The following is a 26,981-nucleotide window of genomic DNA, read 5'->3' on the forward strand; positions in this document are numbered from 1 at the left end:
AAACTCGAGAAATATCACTGAAAAAGGGGAAGAAGCAGAGATGCAGAAGAAGATGCTGGAAAAGGTGAAAACCCAGAGAGCACAAAGACATAAAAAGCTCAGGAAAAAAGCAAATGGAGCAGAAGGAAATAATTATCTTATTCAATAACAATGGCTCAGAAGGACAAGTACAGAGAAGAGGATCTCAGACACATCCAGAAGAGACTGATGCTTGTTGGTATCAGTGGTGTGTACAGAAGCCAGATTGCAACAGATCCATTCAAGCATTAGAGGAGAGAAAGTTGAGGCAGCACTTCAAGAAGCTTGGAGGTGAAGTGCAACTGCTCCCTGTTGTAGAAAGAAAACCTAATGAAATCCTTGGCACCAATCCCCTACCCTGGCAATGAAGTCATCAGAAAACTGATTGGGTCTTCATCTGTGCAGGCTGAATATCGCATAACCCTATTGTCTGGAACAATATGGAAGGTAGCTAGAGGAAATAAAATTCACAGAAAAATGTAAGCATTCTGTCAGTAAATATATATGTATCAAGAAATAGATTTGAATGCAATACCCATACTACAGCATTATAATTTATAAAGATCCACAGGTTATAACTCATGTGACCACAATATGTGACAGGAAACTGTAGGTGTTATAACACCTAGGCAGAACAGAGCAACATTAAAGTTGCTATAGTAATCCTTAATTCAATTTCCTTAGCCTTAATTTCAATGTTAATGTCAGTTTTGTTTCTTTTTGTGTGTCACCTGTGATGAAAGGACATACTGATATGGAAGAATTTCTGATTTTTTCAGTTGTAACTTGATTAAAGCAATTACACTTGTAATTTTTAAGGGAATTTCTCTGTATATTTACACAATAAATATAGGTATACTATTAATGAATTAATAATTTAGACTGATCAAGTATGTGTTTATAAAGTTCATAAAACCTTTAGCGCATGAGTCTGCAAACATTTTAGTATGCAGAATTTTTAATTTGTAGGGCATGTTCCTCTTGGAAATGTACATTTTTAATGCTATAGCACTATACACACACCACGCACACTCAGCATAAGGTTTTGAAGGCAAAACACAAAATAAAATTCTTACCTCCAGCTACTAGTCCAGACTCCCCTAACTGAATAGCTACCCCAAAACCACCAAGCTTTACGGGTGCTGAATTCTCCTTCGAAGCAAGTAGCACGCAGTGTGGCTGAAAAGAGAAAACCCGGCAGACATGATTATACCAAAAAAAATCCAACCTGCTTGAAGAACTGAAAATATCTTTGTAATATATCAAAAAGAAGCTTAAGTTTGTGTGTGTTGAATGGAGTCCACTTTGGCATCTTTTTACTTCTTCATTTCAAACTTTTATTTTGGTACAGCATAAGCACCTCACCCCTTGCTGGTTTCCCTCTGGTCTTGCCTTAACACAGCAAGGTCTCATCAGGGCTAGTCAGTAGTCAGAGAGAACACAGCCTGAAGTCACGACAATATGAGGAATAAGAACTTCATGAAAGTCTGCCAACTTCTTCAGCAGGATGTGGCTCCAGTTCTCCAGCAGAAACATCCCGTCTCTGTGAGACCTTATGTTTTACATAAATAAAATAACCTTCTTTTGGAGCTCAAGCCCATACCAACATAACCAGCATAAATTTCAACCTGCAAAAGGGAAGCAAGCTGCCTGTATGAGATATCTAGCAAATAGTGACCTTGGGGAAAAAATAAAAAAACAACTTGGGTGTTGACACAGATTCCCTGTATGGCATTTGTGCTTCTATTCTTCCACAATTCATACCAACAGTAATATTGAGATGGAAAATACAGGAATTAATACTATTATGCAACTATATTGGGGCAGGAGTTTAGGGAATCTTTGTGTATCAACGTAAAAAAATATACATATATAGGTTGTTGATTAAAAAATTAATCACAATTAATCTGTTTAATGACACTGTTAAACAATAGAATATCAATTGAAATTTATTCGTTTTGGATGTTTTTCTACATTTTCATATATATTATATTCTGTGTTACTGAAATCAAAGTGTGTATTATTTTTATTATAAATATTTGCACTGTAAAAATGATAAACAAAATGGTATTTTTCAGTTCACCTCACACAAGTACTGTAGTGCAATGTCTTTGTCATGAAAGTGCAAATTACAAATGTAGATTTTTTTTTGTTACATAACTGCACTCAAAAATAAAACAATGTAAAACTTTAGAGCCTACAAGTCCACTCAATCCTCCTCCCTGTTCAGCCAATCGCTAAGACAAACAAGTTTGTTTACATTTACAGGAGATAATGCTGCCCTGTTCTTATTTACAATATCACCAGAAAGTGAGAATAGGCATTTGCATGGCACTTTTGTAGCTGGCATTGCAAGGTATTTACATGTCAGATATGCTGAACATTCGTATGCCCCTTCATGCTTCAGTAATTCTACATTTGTAAGCTCAAGTTTCATGATAAAGAGACTGCACTACAATACTTGTATTAGGTGAATTGAAAAATACTATTTCTTTTGTTTTTTTTACAGTGCAAATACTTGTAATCAAAAATAAATATAAAGTGAGCATAAGAACTACAAAATTCTTATTTGGAGTCTCTATTTTAATTGAAATTAATATATTTGAAAATGTAGAAAACATCAAAAATATTTAAATAAATGGTATTCTATTATTGTTTAACAGTGCGATGAATCGCAATTAATTTTTTTTAATTGCTTGACAGCCCATACACACACACACACACACATATATATAACCTGCTATGAAACAGCAGCCAGGATTTAATACATCTAGCTAAGTTTATCCCTGGGGGAATTCTGTGATATTGAGCAATGCAGAGTTTGCACAGAATTAATGTTCTGTGCAGAATTTTCTCCCCCGTCACAGAAATGGGCTGCAGAGCTGCTGGCCGCCACTAGGGAGCCACTGGATCCATTAGAGCCCAGCTCCCCAACAGAAGAAACAGCCGGTGGGAGGGGGAGGGAGCCAGAGGGTTCCTAGAAACTGCAGTTCCCCACCCTGCGGAAAGGCGGCAGCATGCAGGAAACTCTATACAAGCCTGGAACCCAGCATTAGGCTGTTTCTCCCTCAGGATCCCTGGGCTTTGAGAGGATAGTGGATGCGTGTCTGGGCTGGGGGGCAGCCCTGCAGCTGAGCTCTGGAGGGTAGGAGGTGCGGGTGTCTGACCCCCTGCCTGGGCTCTGGGAGGGAGGGGGCAGAGAAACATGAAGTGGTTTATCATGGGGGTGTCTTTAACTCTCTATTTCTGGGGGAACTTTTGTGTGTCTGTATTGTTACAAACATAGTTGCTGACAGGTATTTTGAAATAACTTACCTAAATAATTGAGTATCAGAGGGGTAGCCATGTTAGTGTGGATCTGTAAAAAGCGACAAAGAGTCCTTTGGCACCTTACAGACACAGATGTATTGGAGCATAAGCTTTCGTGGCTGAATACCCACTTTGTCAGATGCATGTAATGGAAAGGAATTTCCATTACATGCGTCTGATGAAGTGGGTATTCACCCATGATAGCTTATGCTCCAATACATCTGTTAGTCTATAAGGTGCCACACAGGGCCGGCTTTAGGAAGTGCGGGGCCCAATTCGAACACTTTCAGCGGGGCCCTGGCAGGGATGACTTAAAAAGAAAAAAGTGTAAAAAAAGCCTTCCATTTCTTCCATGTATTATTTACTTTCCATACCTATATAAATAATAAAATTGTATATTATGTACATTGCATCATATATGCTGTTGATTGGTTATCGACTGCCGTTTCACGTGTGGGTCCTCGCCACTCCCTGGGGGTGTGCACATGTGTGGTTCCCTGCTGCTTCCTGCCCCCCTCATTGAAGCAGGTGTGCAGGCTACTGGCCTGGGAACTGCAGGGCAGCAGTAGACATGGGGCTGGTTCAAGGCAGGCAGGGGCTGACTGGAGGTAGGGGCTGGCTGCAGGCAGGGCAAGGGGTGTGGGGCTGGCTGGAGACAGGGGAGTGTGGGATGGGCTGACTTCAGGCAGGGTCACAAGGGGGTGCAGCAGGGGTTGGCACGGCTGGAGACAGGAGTATGGAACTGGCTGGTTTCAGGCAGGGGGGTGCAGCAGGGGTTGGCTGGAGACAGGGCAGTGCAGGGCTGGTGCAGGCAGGGGTGTGTGGCAGGGGCTGGCTGGAGACAGGGCAGGGGGTTTGATAGGGGCTGGCTGTGGGCAGGGGGTACAGAGTTGGCTGCGGGCAGCAGGGAGTGGGGCTGGTGCGGGCAGGGCAGGGGGTGCAGCAGAGGCAGCTGGAGCCCCGGCCCTTTAAAAAGCCCCCAAGCCCCCCCGCTATCCCAGGGCTCTGGGGGCTATTTAAAGGGCCCAGGGTTCCCCTGCTTCTACCCCACACTGGACCTTTTAAATAGCCGTGGGAGCCCTGGGGAATGCATGGGGGTGGCGGGGCTCCGGCGGCAATTTAAAGGACCGGGGTGGCAGAGGCAGCTGGAGCCCTGGCCCTTTAAATAGCCCCCAGAGAACCTGGCTCCCCCAGGGCTCTGGGAGCTATTTAAAGGGCCTGAAGCTCCGGACAGAAGAGTGGGGCTTGTCGCGCTCCGGCCAGAGCTCCAGCAGCCGCGCTCCCCCTGCGCTTTGGTCAGGGGAGCGGGGCCATGGAAGACCCCGGAGCAGACTGCAGCCAGGGTAAGTAAAAAAATTTAAAAGGCATCTAAAGCGCGGGGCTTGATTCCCAGGAATCGGGCGAATCAGCCTAAAGCTGGCCCTGGTGCCACAGGACTCTTTGTTGCTAAATAACTGAAACTGACATGATTATATGGTGTTATTTTGACAAATAAAATATGCAGAATTTTAAAATATTGTGTGCAGAATTTTTAATTGTTTGTTTCAGAATTCCCCCAGGAGTATAAATTGTTCCTCATGCACAATGAACCCTTGGAGCATTTTTTGCATCTCCTCACACTGTCAAATCAATCATATTAAGGTTAGCATGTTTAACTGGATCAATGTCATAACTATATATTGCTTTTTGGAGAATAATTTACAGTAGAAATTGAAAAACTGAAAGCTACTGATGAACAACGTCTGTATCCCTCCCCAGCCCCTTGGGTGATTTTGAGGTTTCCAGGAATGTATTGCCATATGTACTAGGACTTGCTCTCTAGTACCAAACTTCTGGAAAAGGTTAGAACTTGTAGAATAAATATCTGACAAGCTTAATTAACGTTAGTGCCACTGCCATTAACCTGCTTAAACCTCTGGCATACGTGGAACAGATTTGTTGAATAAGAGGACAGTTTGTTACACAGTCATTTCTATTGCTCCAGCTGTATTTTAATAAAAACTAACTACAGAGTATTTATCAGTCATCATATATGGTTACAAAGAACTTGACCTCCTGAATCTGGAAGAGTTGCTACATAACCTCCCAATACGCAAGGCTGAACACACTGTGGATGAGTGCAACTAAGGAAGACTCTACTTTGGCTAGAAACACAAGGACTAATTACAACAAGTTCTACTACAATAAAATATTCTGTTTAATTCAGGATCATATTAAAAGCAAAACACATGGTAGAAAACACCTTCTTCCATATCCCAGTCAATAATACTTCTCCAAGGAGTATCACCCTACATTTCCCAATCCCTTATCCCTGAGATGTGTTTCTATATCAGTATATGGTTAAGTTCTGTTAAGAAATAGTATAAACTATATTACAGCTTATTCACAACCTTCCTTTGCGACTAAAAAACCCATTAAACCAAATGAGGCTCTATGCTACCTTTGTGGTTTCCCAGTTCCGGAATTAGTGAAGGCCAGAAAACATCTTAGAGCAGCTTCATGGATGTTCTAAGTTGTGCCTGGCTGACCATGGTCCCAAGAGGGCTGCTTTAGCAGCTGGGGATTGTTGGAGTGCAATGATACTGCAGACATGCCCTCTTATCCCTGGCTACAAAAACCACGTTGGAAGAATCTCCAGATAGCTTGTTAAATGACCATTTCAGCTTTTTGGCATTGGAGCAGCAAAAAGGAGCCATATTGGCAGAGAACCTGAAGCACTCTCTCATAAAGCCTATGAATTGTTTTATATAAAACTCAAACTCTTAAGAAAAAAATAGTAGCCCCTGATAAGAAGATACAGCTTCCTAATTAGCCTAATTGAAATCTGAAGATTCCAGAGGCAGCTCGACTCCTACCCAAATCAAATTATGGATGTGGTATTGTAGTTTTTGATTATCAGAATTTTGGAGGCAGATGCATCCAAGCCAACAGCACCTTAATTATTTTTCCAGAAGGAAACCATCAAAAGTTTCTAGACAAATGTCAAAATGTCCAATTACTCTTGTATTGCGCCTTGGACAAAACAATATATACAGAAAAACTGATTAAGATTCAGCAAAAACAAAACCACTATTTTAAACCATGACTCAATTTTATAAACTCTAAAAACCCTTAACTAACAAAAAAAAAATCTTTGCCAGAAACATCACCACAGCAACACAGGAAGTTTATCTAGCTGACTGGGCTGATTCTTATCATAGAGAAGCTTTTTCTATAGCTTTCTAATAAGACATGCACTTTATCTTCCTCTTTCCTTTCACAGTGTTTTAGAAAACAGTCAGCAGAAGAGGTCCGTAACTAATCAGAATGTGAGTATTTCCCTTTTAATTAAAGATATGCTAAATCAAATTTCAGATTAATATAGATTATAAAGGTACTTGTGACCATTCAGAAACTTAGAACATTTAATTATAAGCTTCAAAATTTAAGTAAATTATGTCTGATTTGATATCTGTGATAGCATTTGCCCTGACAGATGAAAAGATTGAAATACTTATGTAACTTAATATTCACTTCTCTATTTTCCTTAAAAACTAATTATATAAATCATAGTATCAAGGTTCTCCTCCCCACTAAGAGCGCTTAAATTAGCATAGTGAAAGATCATCTTGAAAAGTACAATTGCAATAAACATGCTATTAGATCAAACCTACTTCTTTTACAATAGTTTGTGGCCTAAGTAATGCAGTATGACAATACTGTAGACATATATTAATAAGATTACAATCTGTATAAGATTATTTACATAGTGTGAAGTCATTTTCAGTAGATTACTTACTATTGTCATAAGAACAGCCAACATGGTATACAAAAATATTTTAGATCCTCCATTCAATTATTCTGAATCTTTCAAGTGTACGTCTTTATGTATATTATTAGCTCTTAGCAATATTCAGATTTTTTCTTCTGTATTATATTGTTGCTATCTGCACTGTTAAAATTGTATCCCATATTCAATTATACTCTATATTTTAAAGAGTTAATACATAGATGAAAGTTTACTGTAAGATGCAATTTGGGATACTCTCCCCCCCACCCCCGCCGTTATCCCCCAAAATCTGTTGTTCTGTTAGAGCTATAAGAGTACAAACAAGTGTAAAACTGTGAGTTTATCAAAACCAAAGATCTGGCTTAAAAAAACAAACCCTAAACTCGATGAAGCTGTCATTTACTCTGTAACCCAGTATTTTAAATTTCCATATTGACAGATGTTCTTATGCAAAAAAACAAAAACAAAAGAACCCATTAGCAATCAAACAAATTAATGTCAAAAGAGAGACTTAACAGACTAAATAGTGTTATTAGCAAAATATGTAGAATACAAATCAAGTACGAAAGTGAAGAAATCAGTCAATTACTTATTTGATCAAACGTACATCATTCTATTATTTTCATTGTTGTTTTGCCCCTTTAGGAAAACCCTTATTTCAGACATTTCTATTACAAATATTTTTTTTAACTCTAATGTGAAGCCAAGGCTGAGCCTCTGTCTTCTGGTGTTATTGTGGCTTCCTGCCCCGCCCCACAAACTCAAAGTTAGAGATAGTGTGAAAATAACTCAGCACTCAGCATTTATTGGAACAAATATAAATATACACAACAAAATAAAACATTGTAAGTATAATTTGTCTTGCCTCTCCCTCACAGAAAGTGTTTTTCAAACAACATACAAAAGAGTTATATTTTAAAAAGTAATTACAACATAACTATAAACGATCTTTTGCATGAGTTTTGTATCAGCATCTGCTTTTGCATACTCAGTGGAAGTGTGAAAAGAAGAGGCTATAACATACAAGTGCCTCAATAATTTTGAAATCTGGTTGAAAGTTCTTCTGCACAACTGATGGTACTTAATAAATTATAGATATTTGTATTTGCTACTATTGTTGCTGCCTTTAAACATCCATAAATAATTTGATTTAAGACCGTGCCTATGACAAATTAACTTAATATACAAAATTAATACCATAGTGAACAACTCTTATGTATTTCCCTTTGCATCCTTATAGGACAGTATAAGAAATCTCGAACAGACGATGGAGGCAACTTCACCTGAGATCCTGAACTCTTCTTCATACAAGGAAGTCTTCTGGAGTTACCAAACTGAGCTAACCAGAAACTTCTCTTTGGAAACCCCAAATGCTACTGTCTGTCTCATAAATGAAGGCGCCTTGTCTCTTGTTTTCATCATTTTTTACTCCATTATTTTTGTTATTGGATTGGTTGGCAATATTATAGCCTTGTTTGCTTTTTTCTACATTAATCACAAAAGAAATTCTATCCAGATTTACCTGCTTAACGTAGCCATTGCAGACCTTCTACTGATCTTCTGCCTCCCCTTCCGTATACTGTATCATATTAACAGAAACACATGGATGCTGGGATTGATTTTCTGCAAGATTGTAGGAACCCTATTTTATATGAACATGTACATTAGCATCATACTGCTGGGATTAATTAGCGTGGATCGTTATGTAAAAATTAACAAGTCTATACGACGTCCAAAAATGTTAACAGCTACACGAAGCAGATATATCTGTTGCATATTGTGGGCAATTGCAGTAATAGGATTCATAATGACAGTTGCTAACTCTGTTAAGAGGGAAGAATACAATTCGACTATGTGCTTCCATTACAGAGATAAACAGAATGCAAAAATGGAGGCAATTTTAAACTATATTCTTGCTACAGTCTTTTGGATAGTTTTCTTTCTACTAATACTTTCGTATATTAAAATTGCGGAGAACCTTCTGAAAATTTCCAAGAAAAGAGCAGATTTTCCCAATGCTGGAAAGTACAGCACCACAGCAAGGAATTCCTTCATTGTACTTATTATTTTCACCCTGTGCTTTGTACCATTTCACATATTCCGATTTGTCTACATTACATCACAATTACAACACATATCTTGTAACTGGAAGGAGATAATTCACAAATGCAATGAGATAATGCTTTTATTTTCAGCTTTCAACAGCTGTTTAGATCCAGTTATGTATTTCCTAATGTCCAGCAGTGTTCGTAAGACTGTATTCCGACTTATTTGTAGAACACTTCATGGGGACTCAAGTGTGAGTGACAGTATTTCAGAAATGAAACTTGGGCAATCTCATCATGATACTGCAACTACCATTACCCCCCATTCAAGCTTTTTAAAGAAAAATTCCCTCATCTGATTGCCTAAATATAATGGACAACCACTCCCCAAAAGACAAGCAGATAATCTACTAGATAATCTAGATAATTGAAACTGGATGTATGTATACACAGGAATGTACAACAATACAGAGTTGGTAATACTGCCTCAAGAAAAGTCTTTCCGCCCTCCTTTCCTTCCTTTTTTACAAGTATGGGAGGTCATACTTCAACTGCTTAAACAAATTAAAAATGATTTTTGGTGAGAAAGAGCTTAACTTTTTTTTATTACAAATCAATATGAAGTTTGAAACCTTCAATTAAAGATTCATTTAAGACAGGATTAATCTAGACCACTTTCTTTCAGGGGCAAATTTTCAAAATGTGATCTTGATGTGTGCGCAAGAAGCTTTACACACAAATACTTGGTATACATTTATTAGAACTACTAGCTATGCACATATGATGAAATGAATTTTGCACAAGTAAACCTTTATCTGTATCTAATTCAAACCAACTATGAAACTGATGTATTACAGATTTTATAAATCCATCTTTGAAAAAAATATATTTTAGCAGGCTTCAAAAATAAATCAGCATCTTAACTGCATTTATTAAACTAACCCTTTCAGCAAAATTTATCATAATCTATTATGAATGTGACTTACACAGAAGGTAAAAACCAAGACAATTATTAGTTTATTTACTGGAAAAAATGTGCTTTTTATTTTGTTTATTAAGCAAAATTTGAATATTCAATTACTGATTTTGAAATCCTCTAACAAGCCTTCCAGAACCTTCATTATGTTAAACACCAATCTTAACTCGGGGAGGGGGGGGGAGAAGTGAAAATACAGGAAAGTAGGCAATTCACATTTTGAGGCGACAGCGGCAGGGGATGAGGGGGATTATCCAAGATTTGTTTCAAAATCCTCTTGACAAATCTAACAATTTCAAAACGCACATGTATGCTAAAATCTCAACAAGGATAAGAAATTCATAAAGAAAGAAAGTTACAAAAACTGTAAACACAAAATTAAGCTATTGTGGATGTAGGAGGATTTGAAATGAGCAGTGTTTTGTCAGTTCTGGTCTCTGTTCAATACCAATCACCTACATTTTGAGGTTAATATCTACTTGTATATTTCCAAAAACATTTATTTAAAATATAATACACCTATGGCAGAGACCATGTCTTTTTACATGACTAAAGTATCACAATCAATGATGTCATGCAAACAATAATAAAATATTAAATGTGGATGGCATAGCCCAATTCAAAATTAAAACCAAGCAGATTTATGCAGTTAATGCGTGCAGGCTGAGTAAAATTTTTAACAATGTTTAACCAGCCTTGATGACTAGGGAGTGGGTGAGGGAGGGAGCTAGACTAAGAGTGAAGGAACTGGACTAAGAATGGAACTTGAATCTCTAATGTGATAGGCCACAATGCTGGCCAGGCCTGAATTTTGTTTTAAACTCTAAAATAAAAGGGTCCAATCCTGTAAAATTTGAGTAACTTTATTCAAGTGAGTAGTTGATGAAAACACTCATGTGACTGCTCCCTATGTCTTTGAAAGACTGGGTCCTAAGGCATCATGTTGCGTGTCTAAACTTGCATGTTTTCAATACTGGGGAAAATCCTGGTTCCAGTCAATGGCAAAACTTCTATGGACCTCAATGGAACCAAGATTTCACACACTGTTTCTTTTACATTTTGGACATCATTTTAGTGTAGTTTTTCTGTGAATCTATTATTGTTCAGGTTTGGTGCTGCTGGATATAAATGTGTTCACTAAACCAATTACTGGTAACCGTATATTATATTTCAAAACTGTGGGTATCTTTTGTATCTTCTTTAGAAATAATGTGATTCTTATAATTTTATTTTAAGTTTTACTTACAGTCTCAACATTTGAATTTTTCTTCAATATGTGCATACAAAGAATATTGAAGATTGATTTTTAGCGTAGTTCCTGAGTGATTCTTACTGTAATTTCTAATCTGCTTTTCAGAAATAATGTCAAAGCTGGCAGACAATCACAGCTCACAGTTATGTCTTTGTCCATAAACCAGCAGGTCATATGGTCTCCTTGCTCTGTTTCCACACTCTTGCCTATAAGCCCACAAGAAACTGCATCCTTCTCTCTAGAGCACTCACAAATCAAACTGCTTATACATTTCTATTTCTTTACTGACCAGAACTAGCTAACAGATACTACAAATGAAATGAAAAGCAAAAATAAAATGTTCAGTTAAGTACAGGTTGCAAGTAGGTTGAATATCCCTACTCACCAAGCATGCAGGGTATTGAACAAGGAAACAAGAAAAGACATTCAATTTCTTTTTTTTTTTTTTAAAGAATACATTAATTTACATCCAGAAACCTCATTCGAAGGTTACCATCTGTAGAAACAGTGTTATCATAATGGTACGTTCTGGGATATCTTCAGTGAACCAAACAGTACTATGAGAATTCACAGTTTCAAATTTGTTTTGAATGTCACCTTTGGGGAAAGCCAAAATAGAGTGGAAAAGTGCTCTTGATTATAGAAAAACCTGCTTTACATTTGTTTTTGTAAAGCCATCATCATTAATTTTGTTATTGTAATATTGTTTTGTAAAAAAGCAAGTAATCACTCTGCAATCAGGACAACATGAAAAATATTATTCAGTTTTGAAGCTATCAGAGCAAGATTTGAGCCTATCAGATGTAATGGTGGGCTTTTTTGTTTTAATAATATGTGTGTGATTTACTTGTGAAAGATACTGCTCCGGAGACTGACATTGAGTATATATAGGACAGGTACAGGACAGCTGAAATTAAACTTTTCCATAGTGTTCTACCAAATTTTAACGCTAACCTGGAGTTATCACCTTTGTGAGGCGGAGGTGATTCAATCTTAATATAACCACCATGTTAAGATTGCCAAAAGTTCTAATAAGTGCTATTTTATTTGTGATGTACAAATTTGTGTACTGGGATCTGATCTGAGACCATGAATATATTTCAATCAGACCATTAAATATAGAATTATGTGAAAAGCTGATTTTTGGTTCACTGGAAGTTCCAAAAATTATGAAAAAAATTGTTTTAGATTCACCCAAAATCATTTAAATTTTTTTTTCAGTGAACCAAAAGTCTAAAAAGAAATTTTGGGGGGTGGGGGGGGGGTTGAATGCAATTTTTGTTCAACTCCAAACTAAGTGTTTTGTTTCTGAACTTTTAAAAATGTTTTTCTATTTTAATTTTTAAAACAAATAAATTTCAAAAAGTTATTTTGAATAAAAAAAATCAAAATGTCTAGTTTAAAGTAAATGTCAAAATGATTTTTTTTTTTAAAGTTTTGTCCTGACTAAAACAATTTGGCAAAGTAGAGAACTTTGAAATGTTTCCTTAAACCCAAATCTGCATTTTTGATCAAAAAAAGTTTTGGCCAAAAAAGTCACCCTGTTCTAATTAAAAAGCCTTCTGATAATAATGATGCTGGTCGATGTTGACGTTGGTTGGTTTTTCACCAGTGATCTTGTTTAAATTTTTTCTACTATGGTGTACTGATAAATCTTGGTAAAAACACAAATCTGTACTTATTTCTTGATGAATAATAGTGTTTGTTGGTATTGCTTTTAAATAAAATTCCAAGTGTTTTGTCTCTTCATTTTAATTGTTAAAAACTTACATTTATATAACTTTTTCATTATAGGGGACTCCAAAGTACTTTACATGCTAGTACATATACACACAGAGTATGAAATGGAAGGTAGCAACTTCTAAACAAAGAGAGAGAAGTTGACATTTTTAGGCAGAAGTGTCTACCTTATCCCATTAAATAGAAAGAGAATTTCAGGTAGGCTATAGGCTTCAACTTTTTCTCTTCTGGAACTGAGTTATATCAGCTTAGATGGTACAATATCATGCGCTGCAAATCAACCTTGTGGAATAACAGATCCTGAAATAACATTGGACATGTGTGGAAAGTTACATTATGGTATCAAAATCACATTTCAAAATGTCTTTATATAATGATGTGTTCTGATGCACGTTTATTCTGCTGGACAGATTTCTATACATGACAATCCAAGCAGGCAGGCTGTAATTACTCGAACTGAAATATGGCTAAAACACCAGGATTATTCCCTCTACACCTGTGAAGTGTGTCACATAAAAGAGACTTGAATGACAAGTAGTTTGGACCTCTATTTTACATTTCATCCCAAAGATGGCAACCAATAATATGATTGGGCATTGTACAATACCCACTCTGCTACCCTTAATCATGCTGAGAAGTACATGGATTTCAATACAATTATTCTTGAAGTACTATTCCTCATAACTGCGAGATTGTTACACTCTCACTGATTTCAGTGAGATTCCTGTATACATTTTATGGGCCTCAGGCTGCTCTTCTATTGAAGTCAGTGGCAAATTTTACATTGACTTCAATGGGTGCAACATAATGACTATGTCTCTGTCTTTCTCTAAATTTTATAAATATACATGTACTCTCACACTATAAACATTACACACACATGGAAGGTAAGAATGAAACATTTTTGTGATTCCACTTTGGACCTGTCAAACTTGACAAATCCTTTAACAGCTTAGCTATTCTAAAACATATTGAAAGACCAATCCTAAGCAAAGTATTTCAAAATTTAAGGAATAAAGACTAGGCTTGAGTTATCAGCATATAAAAATGTTTCTGGCTCTAGTAAACAACTTTTGTTTTCATATCCAATGTAATTACTCCTAGTTTTAACTTGTAAATTGGCATGTTTTCTGGGGGAGAATATGGGAGAAGTGACATGTTAATTATTCTGGCGATTCAATAGTATATTTAAGAGCTGACGTGAATAACTAACTTCCTCTTAACAACAGTGAATTTAGTCTTGATACCCCCAAAAGGAAGAGCAGTCTTGCAGCACTGTTCTAGCTACAAATAGGGGCCAGATAACTCCCTGCACTGGGAAATTCCAGCAGTGACCACCTAGCCTGAGACTACCTTCAAAAATATATATAGAAAGGATAGATGTGTTGCACAGTATGGAGAGGCTCCTCAGAGAAGACACTACAGTCTCACTAGGCCAAAATAAATGTATTGCATATTCCCTGCAGCGGTAGTGGGAACAATGTGCATCTGTTACCTGCCAGCCCTATGTCCACCCCTCACACAAATCCCTGGACCAACTGAGGGCTCGCCATAGAGCCTGGGCAAGGGATGAAAGAACCAAAAATATAACAGGGCCCTCGCACCATGTAGACAGGGATAGATCCTAGTTCAGAGGACATGCACAGATATCAGAGCACCGAAACCAGAGCGTCACCATCAGAAAATTAAGTACCTTCTCTGTCTGTCTCTCTCTCGGCTGAGTGCAGGGAGCAACTCTGCTTGGGAGTAGGGACCAATACCACTTGAAACTCTGCAATGTTACTGGAAGATGAGAAATAGAGTTGAACTGACCTTTTCTAAAAAAAAGTTTTATTAGGGCTGTCAAGAGACTAAAAAAAATAAATCACAATTAATTGCACTGTTAAATAATAGAATGCAATTTATTTAAATATTTTTGGATTGTTTTACATTTTCAAATATATTGATTTCAATTACAACACAGAATACAACATGTACAGTGCTCACTTCATATTTATTAATGATTACAAGTATTTGCATTGTAAAAAAACCAAAAGTAGTATTTTTCAATTCACCTAATACAATTAACGCAGTGCAATCTCTGTCATGAAAGCTGAACTTACAAATGTAGAATTATGTACAAAAAAAACTTGCATTAAAAAATAAAATATAGAGACTGCAAGTCCACTTAGTCCTGCTTCTTGTTCAGGCAATCGCTCAAACAAGATTGTTTACATTTGCAGGAGATAATGCTGCCCGCTTCTTGTTTACAATGTCACCTGAGAGTGAGAAAGGACAGGTTACCTGTTCCGTAACTGGCATTCTTCGAGATGTGTTGCTCAGGGGTCTTCTACATCCCGCCCTCCTTCCCCTCTTTCCTTTCCTCTTCGAGCGATTGTTCATGTGTTTCCACAGAAGGTGACTCCAAGCTATATCTGATGGAGGTGGGTAGGAGTTTAAAGGTTAGCGGGACGGAGTTCCGCTCTACCAAACTTGGCATAATCCCTTGCTTGGGAGACGCCTTGCTTCTTAGCGGGTGAGCAGTGCCGGCTGGTAGAGGGGAGCCTCACTCTGCACCGAGGACGCGGTGCCCGGTGTCGTGTCTGGTCAGCGCGCCAGTGCTGGGGCCAGGGCAGATTCCATTAGTAGGGCCCAGAGCCGGATATCTCTCTGTCATTTAGTTCGATGCTTGAACAATTTACAGATTTTACAGCGGTCAGTTACATGGGTCTCGCTCAGCAGCAGAGACAGTGAGTGTGCAGGTTGCTTCTTGGCATGACTTGAAGCCTGGGGCATGTCCTGAGACAGACAACTAACTAAAGAAGTTATCCAACTATTGGAGAAAACGAGTACTACTAAGGCTACTGGAAGAGCTACAGCAAAGCTGGAGCACAAAGTTCCAACTACCTTCATTGGCGGCAAGAAGGAACTGAGGGTGGGGGGAGTGTGCAGCTCCCCTTATAGTGCGATGTAGAGGCGTCACTCCAGGGGACACAGCAGTACTCCCCTCCTACAGGAAAAACTACAGGCGAGCACACACCTACTGTGGAATACACATGAGCAATCACTCAAAGAAGAACAGGCATTCTCATGGCACTTGTAGCCAGCGTTGCAAGATATCTGTGTGCCAGATGTGCTAAAGATTCATATGTCCCTTCATGCTTCAACTACCATTCCAGGAGATATGCGCCCACGCTGACGATGGGTCCTGCTCAAAAACAATCCAAAGCAGTGCAGACTGACACCTGTTCATTTTCATTATCTGAGTCAGATGCCACCAGCAGAAGGCTGATTTTCTGTTTTGGAGGTTTGAATTCTGTAGTTTCCGCATCAGAGTGTTGCTCTTTTATGATTTCTGAAAGCATGCTCCATGACTCATCCCTCTCAGACTTTGGATGGCACTTCAGTCTTAAACCTTGGGTCAAGTGCAGTAGCTATCTTTAGAAATTTCACATTGGTAAGTTCTTTGCGTTTTGTCAAATCTGCAGTGAAAGTGTTCTTAAAATGAACAACATGTGCTGGGTCATCATCCGAGATGGCTGTAACTTAAATATATGGCAGAATGCGAGTAAAACAGCAGGGAACATACAATTCTCTCCGAAAGAGTTCAGTCACAAATTTAATTAACACTTTTTTTTTTTAAATGAGAGTCCTCTGGAATGGGGCCGAAGCATGAAGGGGCATACAAATGTTTAGCATATCTGGCATGTAAATATCTTGCAATGCTGGCTACAAAAGTGCCATGCAAATGCCTGTTCTCACTTTCTGGTGACATTGTAAATAAGAAGAGCGCAGCATTATCTCCTGTTAAATGTAAACAAACGTGTTTGTCTCAGCGATTGGCTGAACAGGGAGGAGGATTGAGTGGACTTGTAAGCGCTGAAGTTTTACATTGTTTTGTTTTTGAGTAGAGTTATGTAACAAAAAACATCTATATATGTTACACTTTCACAATAAAGAGATTGCACTAGAGCACTTGTTTATCATTTTTACAGTGGAAATATTTGTAACAAAAATATTCTTTGATTTCAACTACAATACATATATATACACAATATACATGAAATACAATATATATGAAAATGTAGGAAAACATCCAATGTATTTAATAAATTTCAATTGGTATCCTGTTTAACAGTACTATTAAAACTGTGATTAATCGAGGGCACTAAGTTTTATTTTTAAACAAGAAGTCAAGAGGTGGTTATAATACTGAGCTTTAACAATCTTAATGAGAGTGATGTAAGCAATGCCACAACACATTACTGCCTGTGTTGTCTTCTGTAATCATTCTGCGTCCTCTTCAAAATTCTATCGTGATATTGACATACTGTCACTTCTGACTCCAGTTAAAAATAAAGCTGGCACTTTATAGCATTATCTGGTAACAGAACTTAAAGTCTTCATATTTTAACAAAAGAGGAAAAATACACTATGGCATGATACTCCATATTCTTCATAGAAATATTATGATGATATGAATATGGCCTAAGATATATTTTATGCAAAGTGTGTCTTGGTCTTGTAAGATATTATTGGAAAGGTTATAATTTACTGAATGAAATTATCCAATTTGTATGGATGCATCATTTCTGTGTCTGGAGTTAGGAATATTAACTATGTAACAATTACAACTGTGTGTATACTTGGGAAATGTCTGCCAGACAATAAGCAATTAGCCTGATGGGTCAATAGAAAAAGACAGTCTTTAAAGGTGTGGATCTCCCATCCTCCTTCAGTTCCTTCCTGTGGACGCTGAAAATACAGTAACTCCTCACTTAAAGTTGTCTCGGTTAATTTTGTTTTGTTGTTATGTTGCTGATCAATTAGGTAACATGCTCGTTAAAAGTTGTGCAATGTTCCCTTCTAATGTCATTTGGCAGCCGTCTGCTTTGTCCACTGCTTGCAGGAAGAGCAGCCCGTTGCACCTATCTGGTGGGGGTTTGGAACCAGGGTGGACTGGCAGCCCCCCTATCAGCTTCCCGTTTCCCTAAGTTCCCTGTGCTTCAGCCACCCAGCAGGCTATCAGTTGCTGGCAGTTCAGCTGTCCCTCTCCTCACTGCCATGTGCTGCTCCTGCCCTCTGCCTTGGAGCTGCTCCCAGAGACTCCTGCTTGCTGTGCAGGAGCGAAGGAGTGGGGCCTATGGCAGGTTGTCCCCCTCCCCCCTGCTCCTGCACGCCGCGTACACCTTCTCCACACAGAGCATGGAGGGGACACAGATGGAGGGGGAGAGAGAGCTTGGGTCAGCAGATGCTGTCTCAACTTCCTGATCCACTTAAAAAGACAATGCACTTAAGAGTGGGTCAGCTTACTTAAAGGGGCCGTGTGCATCTCTCCCCCACACACAAGGTGTGTGTCTGTCTGCCATGCTGTCTCCCTCCCTCGTGTTCATGCTGTCTTGTGTGAGAGGCTACATTAACAACGTGTTAACGCTTGAGGGCTCAGCTGAGTGTTAGTTCATCATTTAGCAGAAAGACATTCCCTGGGAACTATCCCACCCTCTTCCACCCTCTAACTTCACCACCTCAACCAAGCTTCACAATCATCATAGCTGTGAACAGTATTAAACTGTTTAAAATGTATACTGTGTGTATATCTATATAATATATAGTTTTTTGTCTATTGAAAAAAATCTCTCTGGAACCTAACCCCCTTATTTACATTAATTCTTCTGGGGAAATTGGATCCGCTTAACATCGTTTCACTTAAAGTCACATTTTTCAGGAACATAACTACAACGTTAAGCGAGGACTTACTGTAAACTTGGTTTCATGGTTGCTTCAACACTGCAAGGCCAAGTGATAATATCACCTAATGCAAAATACCACCTTGGACACTGCTGATACTTTCCCACTGGAAAAAAAGACTTCCCGCCTTATGTAAATTCTATTTAAGGCTGGGAAGCAAGGCAATCAGGATTCTCCCTTCACTGGTTCCCACCCAAGAAGAAAGACTGCTAAAAGTACCTGAAGAGAGAAGAAAATAAATCTAGTCTGTAAGAGAAATAATGAACTCTATGCTACAGAAATTCTGCATCCTACCTAAGTCAACATTTAGGGCGAGAAATTTCATTTTGTAACTTGTTTCTTTAGTGAATCAAGCTTAGTTTGCATATTTTATATGCTTAGCGATCTGCTTTATTCTGTATGCTATCCCTTATAATCACTTAAAATTTGCCTTTTGTAGTTAATAAACTTATTTCTTGATTATAACATAACCCAGCTTGTACAATTCATATCTGGGGGAGGGGAGGAGAAGCTGTGCATGTCTCTTTCCACAATGAGGGAGAGGGCGATTTTTATGAGCTTGCGCTACGCAGATCTTTCTATACAGTGAAAGACAGTATTATTTTGGGTTTACACCCCAAAAGGGGAGTGCTGAGCAACTTCCTAGCCTTCCCATAGAGAGCAGTTTGCAGCCTCTGTGTGAATCCATAGCCGGGTGTGTGTGTGTGCACGCACGCGTCTGTGTGTGTGTGCGTGCGTGCTGCAAGAAGCCTAATTCAGCAAAACAGTCAGAGGGAGTCCAGGTGGTGGAGCAAGAGGGGCTCAGTGAAAACCCAGTACATTAGGCAGCAACCTAGAAGGGGTGGGAAGTCCAAACCCTCACATATACAAAGTATTCCTTCCAGTAAAATTTATGGAAGACAAAATCATCGTGATATGCAAGATCAGACAATGAAAAGTCTGATAAATTCAGAATACTGTTGCCTGAGATACTTTTCTCCAAGCTCTCCCTGTTACAAATGTGAACACTGATGATCACTGTGGAATGAGAGTCAGCAGGCAAAGAAAGAAAGCAAAGGTAAAAAGCTGAAGTCAGCAGAATTTACCCCTTTGATTATTAGCTTCATCTTCACTGTAATACTTACGTTTTATTTTTCAAATGATTAAAGCTAGACAAAAACTACATTAATTCTTGTTTTTCCACAAAATCTATAAAAAATTCTATGTGGGAAAAAATTTCTGGCAATTCTACCAAAAATCCTACACAGATGCATATAGATTGAAGAAAACAAATTCTAATTAAATTGTAATGTAACAGAATATAATGAAAATTCTCTTCTGTGACTACCACTTTCAAATGTAGTTTAAATGTAAAAGCTGAATTTTAAAGTCAACGTTTTCATAATCAATGTAAGCTTTTTTCCCTCTCCTGTTTTGCATGTATGATAAAATGAGACCTCTGGAGGCAGCATGAAGAATTTCACTAGAATAATTTTGAAACTATTTAGTGTTAATGATGTGAATCCTAAACAAGGCCAAGAACAAAATTTTAAAGCTAAGAGACACAAAAGCATCTTTGAGGCAGATTTTTAAATGTCTGATCAAAGTTATTTTACCTGTATTGTGTAACCAGATACATGGACAGCACTGGACAGTGAACAACCTGCTTTATTTTCCTATTTGTAGTAACTAAATAGCAGGTTATGAAGATATGGCTACAATATATATCCCTGCCCATGCACTCCTGCGGACAGTAAAAATGCAACACGTTTTTCTGGGATGTCCTCATCACTTTTGCATACAGTTATATTAATCAATTAATATATTACGTTTCACTTTTGAATTATACAATTTAGCCAAAGCCACTGGAAATTGCAAAATTATTAATGGGCATCAATAGAACAATGTCTACACATTTCTGGTCCCAAATGAGCAAAATATTTACTCACAGACTTCACTCTATCCTGAGTCAACAAAGCATTTGATTTCAACAGGACTTAAAGAGGTATCTAAGTACTCTGCTGAAATGCCACTTCTAACAGCATTACATACTAGACCAAGTCAGGAATTTTTTGATATAAATTTTTTTGGTCAGGAAATGAAAGTTTTGTCAAAATGACTGACATTAGGAAGATTTTCTTGGGGGCAAGGAGTGGAGGGGAGGAGATACACACACAGATGTTCAAGGAATATTTTTTTGAAATTTCAGAAATCTTTGTGGGATAGCAAAACTGTTTCCTGCCCAGTTCAGATTCATATACATAACAAAACTGTAATTTTACTACAGAATTTTTTTTTTTTTAAATTAAAGATCAATAGTCACAAGATACTACACTAACTCATATACATGCTATTCAACTGTTCTTTTGGAAGCATAATCAGAGTTGTAGCTCCACAGTAGTTAATCCATATTTGTGAGACAATAATATTAGTGGCCCTGTATTTACAAAATATCCTAAACTATAACCAGTTTAAAACGTGTTAAAATTCTTTGCCCGTTTTGCATATGTTATACCTCAGTGGTTCTCAACCTGGGGTCTGCAAGGGTATTCCAGGGGGTCTGCGAGTCATGTTCAGAGCCCCCGGCCCTGCTGATCAACTCCTCCTCTTCCCTCCCAGAGCCTTCTGCACCCCGCAGAACAACTGTTCAGTGGCATGCAGGAGGTGCTGGGAGGGAGAAGGAGCAGGGACAGGGTGCACTCAGGGGTGGAAAGAGGTGGGCAAGAGGAGAGGTACGGATGGAGAGGGGGGAGAAGAGGTGGGTGGGGCCTTGGGGGAAGGGGTGGTGTGGGGGCGGCGCTTGGGGCTGAGTGGGGTTTGAGCACCCCCATGAAAATAAAAAGCCAGATTGGGGGGGTCTGCGAAAATTTTTTAATCAAAATGGGGGTTGCTAAAGTTTGAGAATCACCGCTATCCATAATAAATATTGCATAATAGGTAAGAACAGACGATCAAGCCAAAGGCTATCCCTTCCACTCTGAATTTCCCTGGTTTTGTGGATTTCGGTGACGGTATTTACTGTTGGGAGTACTTTTAATTTTTTTTTTTAAATTCTAATAATAAAATTATCCACAATATATGAACTCAGTTAAGTAAGATCAGTATTACATACAACATAATTCGTGATTGTCTCAAACATATAACTCGTAGTCCAGAGTCCCACTTGACTGCTCGCCATGTGGAGAATCTTCTTTCTATGTCATTCCTGCTGCCATTAATATTTCAGAAAAATCAGTGCGACTGTGCTCTGATTTCAATTTCCATATTCAAAGGAATTCTGTAAGTGTTTTGGTTTCTTTTCACATTTTCCTTGTTTGAAAATGGAAGCCATAAATACAAATACTTGTGTTTCTTGTCTACTTTTCCTTTTTCAACACCACTATTCATTTCCCAAATGTTACTGTACCTTGATTTTGGTGGCGGTGATGGTAATAAGGCAGTAATCATTTTAACATAATACTTACAGAAACATCTGTTGGAATGTTATGAGCCAACATGAATAAATCAGACCAACTCCTCTGCAACCTATATAAATGCATATTTTAAAAAATGTAGATGCATATTTTGCACTTGGTATATAATATCATAACACACAGTAAGGAGCTTTTCTAATTATATACATACCCATCTACAGTATTAATAAATACCACACAGAATATCAATTCAGTTAAATTTTTAAAATATCAACAGCAAGTAAAAAAATATTTGAAGGACTCAATCTGTATTAAGGAATAAATATTTGAAACAAATGGACAAAGATTTTTTTCCATAAAAAAAAAGCCTCTACAGAAAGAAATCTATATGCTACATTTCAGCGCAGAATTCATTTTATTACAGCAGACAAATCATCTAAAAAGATGTCTTGCTATGCTGACAAACCTATAGTGCCACTACCGAGCACAGTTAGAATACATTAATCACAAAATCAAAAGGGTGTAAAGACAGAATATTTTTTCCCCAATGAACACAACGTTTTTAATGGCTACCCAGCTGCAGAGAAGAAAAACATGATCAAAATTACAATTAACGCATCATTTAACAACTTGGTACCAGGAGAGTTTGGAGTATCTGTGCAAGTAGTACTACACATTAGAAGGTGGTATCAGGAAATGGTGATTCTTGGTTTTTGATTCTTAAAGATTTAAAGAACACTCAACTCCACTGCTCCCACTCATTCTCTCACAATGTGATTTCCAGTACTGTGAATTAATGATTGATTCACTAATTCCTTATTTGCTTAATTTGAGCTATCATCACTTTCTGCCAATAAAAAATCAAGAGTATGTTCATAGGCTCATTTACACTGTTGAAAGTTGTAGACCTGCCTCTGGCGCATTTGATATTTAATGGTACTGTGTTTAAACATGGCAAAAAGGAAGATGAAACTGAAAACTGTTCACTTAAAGAAAAGTGGACTGACGCTTACTATTCTTTTGCCACATCTAAAGGCTTGACCAGTACATTAAAATTGTACAAAGACTGTGGTGGTTGTTAAATGTGGGAACGTTGAACTGCACTATGAAACAAAGCACATGGATTTTAACTGCAAATATCCACTGGGCTCCCATTTAATATCAGACAAGATCACTTAATTAAAAGACGAATATTTTCAGAGCACAAATATTTCAAAAGCTACTTGCACTCAGGAAAATGCAACTGAAGCTTCACTGAGGTGTGTGCAGCAAAACACAGCAAACCTTTTACAGATGTGGACATTATTAAGCAGTGTATGACTACTACAGCTGAAACCCTTTTTGCAGAGAAGAAAGATGTTGACACCTTCAGACTTTTTTTGATAGAGAGAAATTTATGGAGGATTTGTTGTCCCTTAAACTGCATAAGAATCCCATGACAGGTGAGGATATGTTCAATTCTGTTCAAACTTTTTGTCTAATGAAGGTTTAGACATGACTCAGATTGGGTCAATTACAACAGATAGCGCTCCTGCTCAGGAAGGATAGACGAGGGAAAAGAGAGGAGGTGCTGCCTTATATATTAAAAATGTACACACTTGGACTGAGGTGGAGATGGATATAGGAGACGGACATGTTGAGAGTCTCTGGGTTAGGCTAAAAGGGGTTAAAAACAAGGGTGATGTCCTGCTAGGATCTACTACAGGCCACCTAACCAGGTGGAAGAGGTGGATGAGGCTTTTTTTTTAAAAACTAACAAAATCATCCAAAGCCCAAGATTTGGTGGTGATGGGGGACTTCAACTATCCAGATATATGTTGGGAAAATAACACAGTGGGGCACAGACTATCCAATAAGTTCTTGGATTGCATTGCAGACAACTTTTTATTTCAGAAGGTTGAAAAAGCTACTGGGGGGAAGCTGATCTAGATTTGATTTCAACAAATAGGGAGGGACTTGTTGAGAATTTGAAAGTGGAAGGCAGCTTGGGTGAAAGTGATCATGAAATCACAGAGTTAACAATTCTAAGGAAGAGTAGAAGGGAGTACAGCAAAACAGAGAGAATGGATTTCAGGAAGGCAGATTCTGGTAAGCTCAGAGAGCTGATAGGTAAGGTCCCATGGGAATCAAGACTGAGGAGAAAAACAACTGAGGAGAGTTGGCAGTTTTTCAAAGGAACACTATTAAGGGCCCAAAAGCAAGCTATTCCGATGGGTAGGAAAGACAGACAGTGTGGCAAAAGACCACCTTGGCTTAACCATGAGATCTTCCATGATCTAAAAAATAAAAAGAAGTCATATAAAAAATGGAAACTAGGACAGAATACAAAGGATGAATATAGGCAAACAATACAGGAATGCAGGGGCAAGATTAGAAAGGCAAACGCACAAAATGAGCTCAAATTAGCTACGGGAATAAAGGGAAACAAGACGACTTTTTATCAATACATTAGAAGCAAGAGGAAGACCAAGGACAGGGTAGGCCCACTGCTCAGTGAGAAGGGAGAAACAGTAACAGGAAACTTGGAAATGGCAGAGATGCTTAATGACTTCTTTGTTTCGGTCTTCACCGAGAAGTCTGAAGGAGTGCCTAACATAGTGAATGCTAATGGGAAGGGGGGAGGTTTAGAAGATAAAGTAAAAAAAGAACAAGTTAAAAATCACTTAGAAAGTTAGATGCCTGCAAGTCACCAGGGCCTGATGAAATGAATCCTAGAATACTCAAGGAGTTAATAGAGGAGGTATCTGAGCCTCTAGCTATTATCTTTGAAAAATCATGGGAGACGGGAGAGATTCTGGAAGACTGGAAAAGGGCAAAAATAGTGCCCGTCAAAAAAAGGGAAATAAAAACAACCCAGGAAACTACAGACCAGTTAGTTTAACTTGTGTCAGGGAAGATAATGGAGCAAGTAGTTAAGGAAATCATCTGCAAACACTTGGAAAGTGGTAAGGTGATAGGGATAGCCAGCATGGATTTGTAAAGAACAAATCGTGTCAAACCAACCTGATAGCTTTCTTTGATAGGATAATGAGTCTTGTGGATAAGGGAGAAGCGGTGGATGTGGTATACCTAGACTTTAGTAAGGTGTTTGATATGATCTCGCATGATATTCTTATCGATAAACTAGGCAATTACAATTTAGATGGGGCTACTATAAAGTGGGTGCATAACTGGCTGGATAACCGTACTCAGAGAGTAGTTATTAATGGTTCCCAATCCTGCTGGAAAGGTATAATAAGTGAGGTTCCACAGGGGTCTGTTTTGGGACCGGCTCTGTTCAATACCTTCATCAACGACTTAGATATTGGCATAAAAGTACGCTCATTAAGTTTGCATATGATACCAAACTGGGAGGGATTGCAACTGCTTTGAAGACAGAGTCATAATTCAAAATGATCTGGACAAATTGGAGAAATGGTCGGAGGTAAATAGGATGAAGTTTAACAAAGACAAAGGCAAAGTGCTCCACTTAGGAAGGAACTGCTATTATGTCCCCTCTCAGTCTGTTCTTTTCCAAACTAAACAAATCCAATTCTTTCAGCCTTCCTTCATAGGTCATGTTCTCAAGACTTTTAATCATTCTTGTTGCTTTTCTCTGGACCCTCTCCAATTTCTCCACATCTTTCTTGAAATGCGGTGCCCAGAACTGGACAATACTCCAGCTGAGGCCACAGAGTAGAGCTGAAGAATGACTTCTCGTGTCTTGCTCACAACACACCTGTTAATGCATCCCAGAATCACGTTTGCTTTTTTTGCAACAGCATCACACTGTTGACTCATATTTAGCTTGTGGTCCACTATAACCCCTAGATCCCTTTCTGCCGTGCTCCTTCCTAGACAATCTCTTCCCATTTTGTATGTGAGAAACTGATTGTTTTCAGGTGTCTAAAAGGGTGTCATAAGAAGGAGGGAGAAAACTTGTTCACCTTAGCCTCTAAGAAGAGAGCAAGAGGCAATGGGCTTAAACTGCAGCAAGGGAGATTCAGGTTGGACATTAGGAAAAAGTTCCTAACTGTCAGGGTTGTTAAACACTGGAATAAATTGCCTAGGGAGGTTGTGGAATCTCCATCTCTGGAGATATTTAAGAGTAGGTTAGATAAATGTCTATCAGGGATGGTCTAGACAGTATTTGGTCCTGCCATGAGGGGAGTGGACTGGACTCGATGACCTCATAAGGTCCCTTCCAGTCCTAGAATCTATGAATCTATGATTGGTACTGAATCCCAATTTGATTTTCTATCACTGTAATCCACCAAACCGCACTTTGTGCAAAGCTTAGCTATGAGTAAGCTAATGTAATATCAATGGTGATAAAACCTGTCAACTTCCTTTGGTCCAAGTCAGCACTGCAACACAGCTCAAAAGCTTTCTTTCAAAAGTATCTGCCAATTACGATGACCTTTTGGTTCATAATGACATCCACTGTCTGAGCAGAGGGCAAGTACTAAGAAGGCTGTGGGAAATTTGAGTTCATGTGGAAGAATAGCTATACAGAAGTCTAGGGAAACAGATAGAAGAGCTACACACATTTTTGAGGGATGCCACACGCATAAGCATCCTGGCCTCCATTGCTGATTTGACAAGCCACTTAAATTATTTCAATTTAAAGCTACAGGGGTGAAATGAAAACATAGTGGATCTCTACCACGTCACTGCATTTCAAAACAGTCTCTTAAAAAATTATTTGGAATCTGGGGAGATGCTGCATTTCCTGATGCTGTTAAGTTGCTGAGACACTGCAGATGTGAATCAC

At 38.4% G+C, this 26,981-nt stretch overlaps 2 protein-coding genes across 13 annotated transcripts in view; one reads left to right on the forward strand and one right to left on the reverse strand.

Annotated features, from left to right (window-relative positions):
- CASK (calcium/calmodulin dependent serine protein kinase) overlaps positions 1-26,981 on the reverse strand; it is a 415,898-nt gene that overhangs the window by 139,206 nt on the left and 249,711 nt on the right. For 11 of the 12 annotated variants that reach the window (XM_030576389.1, XM_030576372.1, XM_030576320.1 and 8 more), the window contains exon 6: positions 1,095-1,197. In XM_030576389.1, the coding sequence (XP_030432249.1) occupies positions 1,095-1,197 (103 nt within the window). Of the gene's footprint in view, positions 1-1,094; positions 1,198-26,981 lie in introns of those variants that run through there. The other variant, XM_030576407.1, reaches the window with a different exon arrangement.
- On the forward strand, positions 1,480-12,737 carry GPR34 (G protein-coupled receptor 34). Its single transcript, XM_030554625.1, has 3 exons — positions 1,480-1,563; positions 6,528-6,635; positions 8,337-12,737. The coding sequence occupies exons 1-3, from the start codon at positions 1,480-1,482 to the stop codon at positions 9,498-9,500; spliced, it is 1,356 nt and encodes a 451-aa protein (XP_030410485.1). The 3' UTR covers positions 9,501-12,737.

This window comes from Gopherus evgoodei, chromosome 1 (genome assembly GCF_007399415.2).
Source record: "Gopherus evgoodei ecotype Sinaloan lineage chromosome 1, rGopEvg1_v1.p, whole genome shotgun sequence".
Lineage (NCBI taxonomy): Eukaryota > Metazoa > Chordata > Testudines > Testudinidae > Gopherus > Gopherus evgoodei.

Excerpts from the sequence above, each read along its gene's own strand:
- GPR34 (XM_030554625.1), top strand. The coding sequence starts at position 1,480 with ATGAGGAATAAGAACTTCATGAAAGTCTGCCAACTTCTTCAGCAGGAT. Across the intron at positions 1,564-6,527 it reads AGCAGAAACATCCCGTCTCT|AGAAGCTTTTTCTATAGCTT; the intron begins GTGAGACCTTAT and ends TTCTTATCATAG. Across the intron at positions 6,636-8,336 it reads GGTCCGTAACTAATCAGAAT|GACAGTATAAGAAATCTCGA; the intron begins GTGAGTATTTCC and ends GCATCCTTATAG.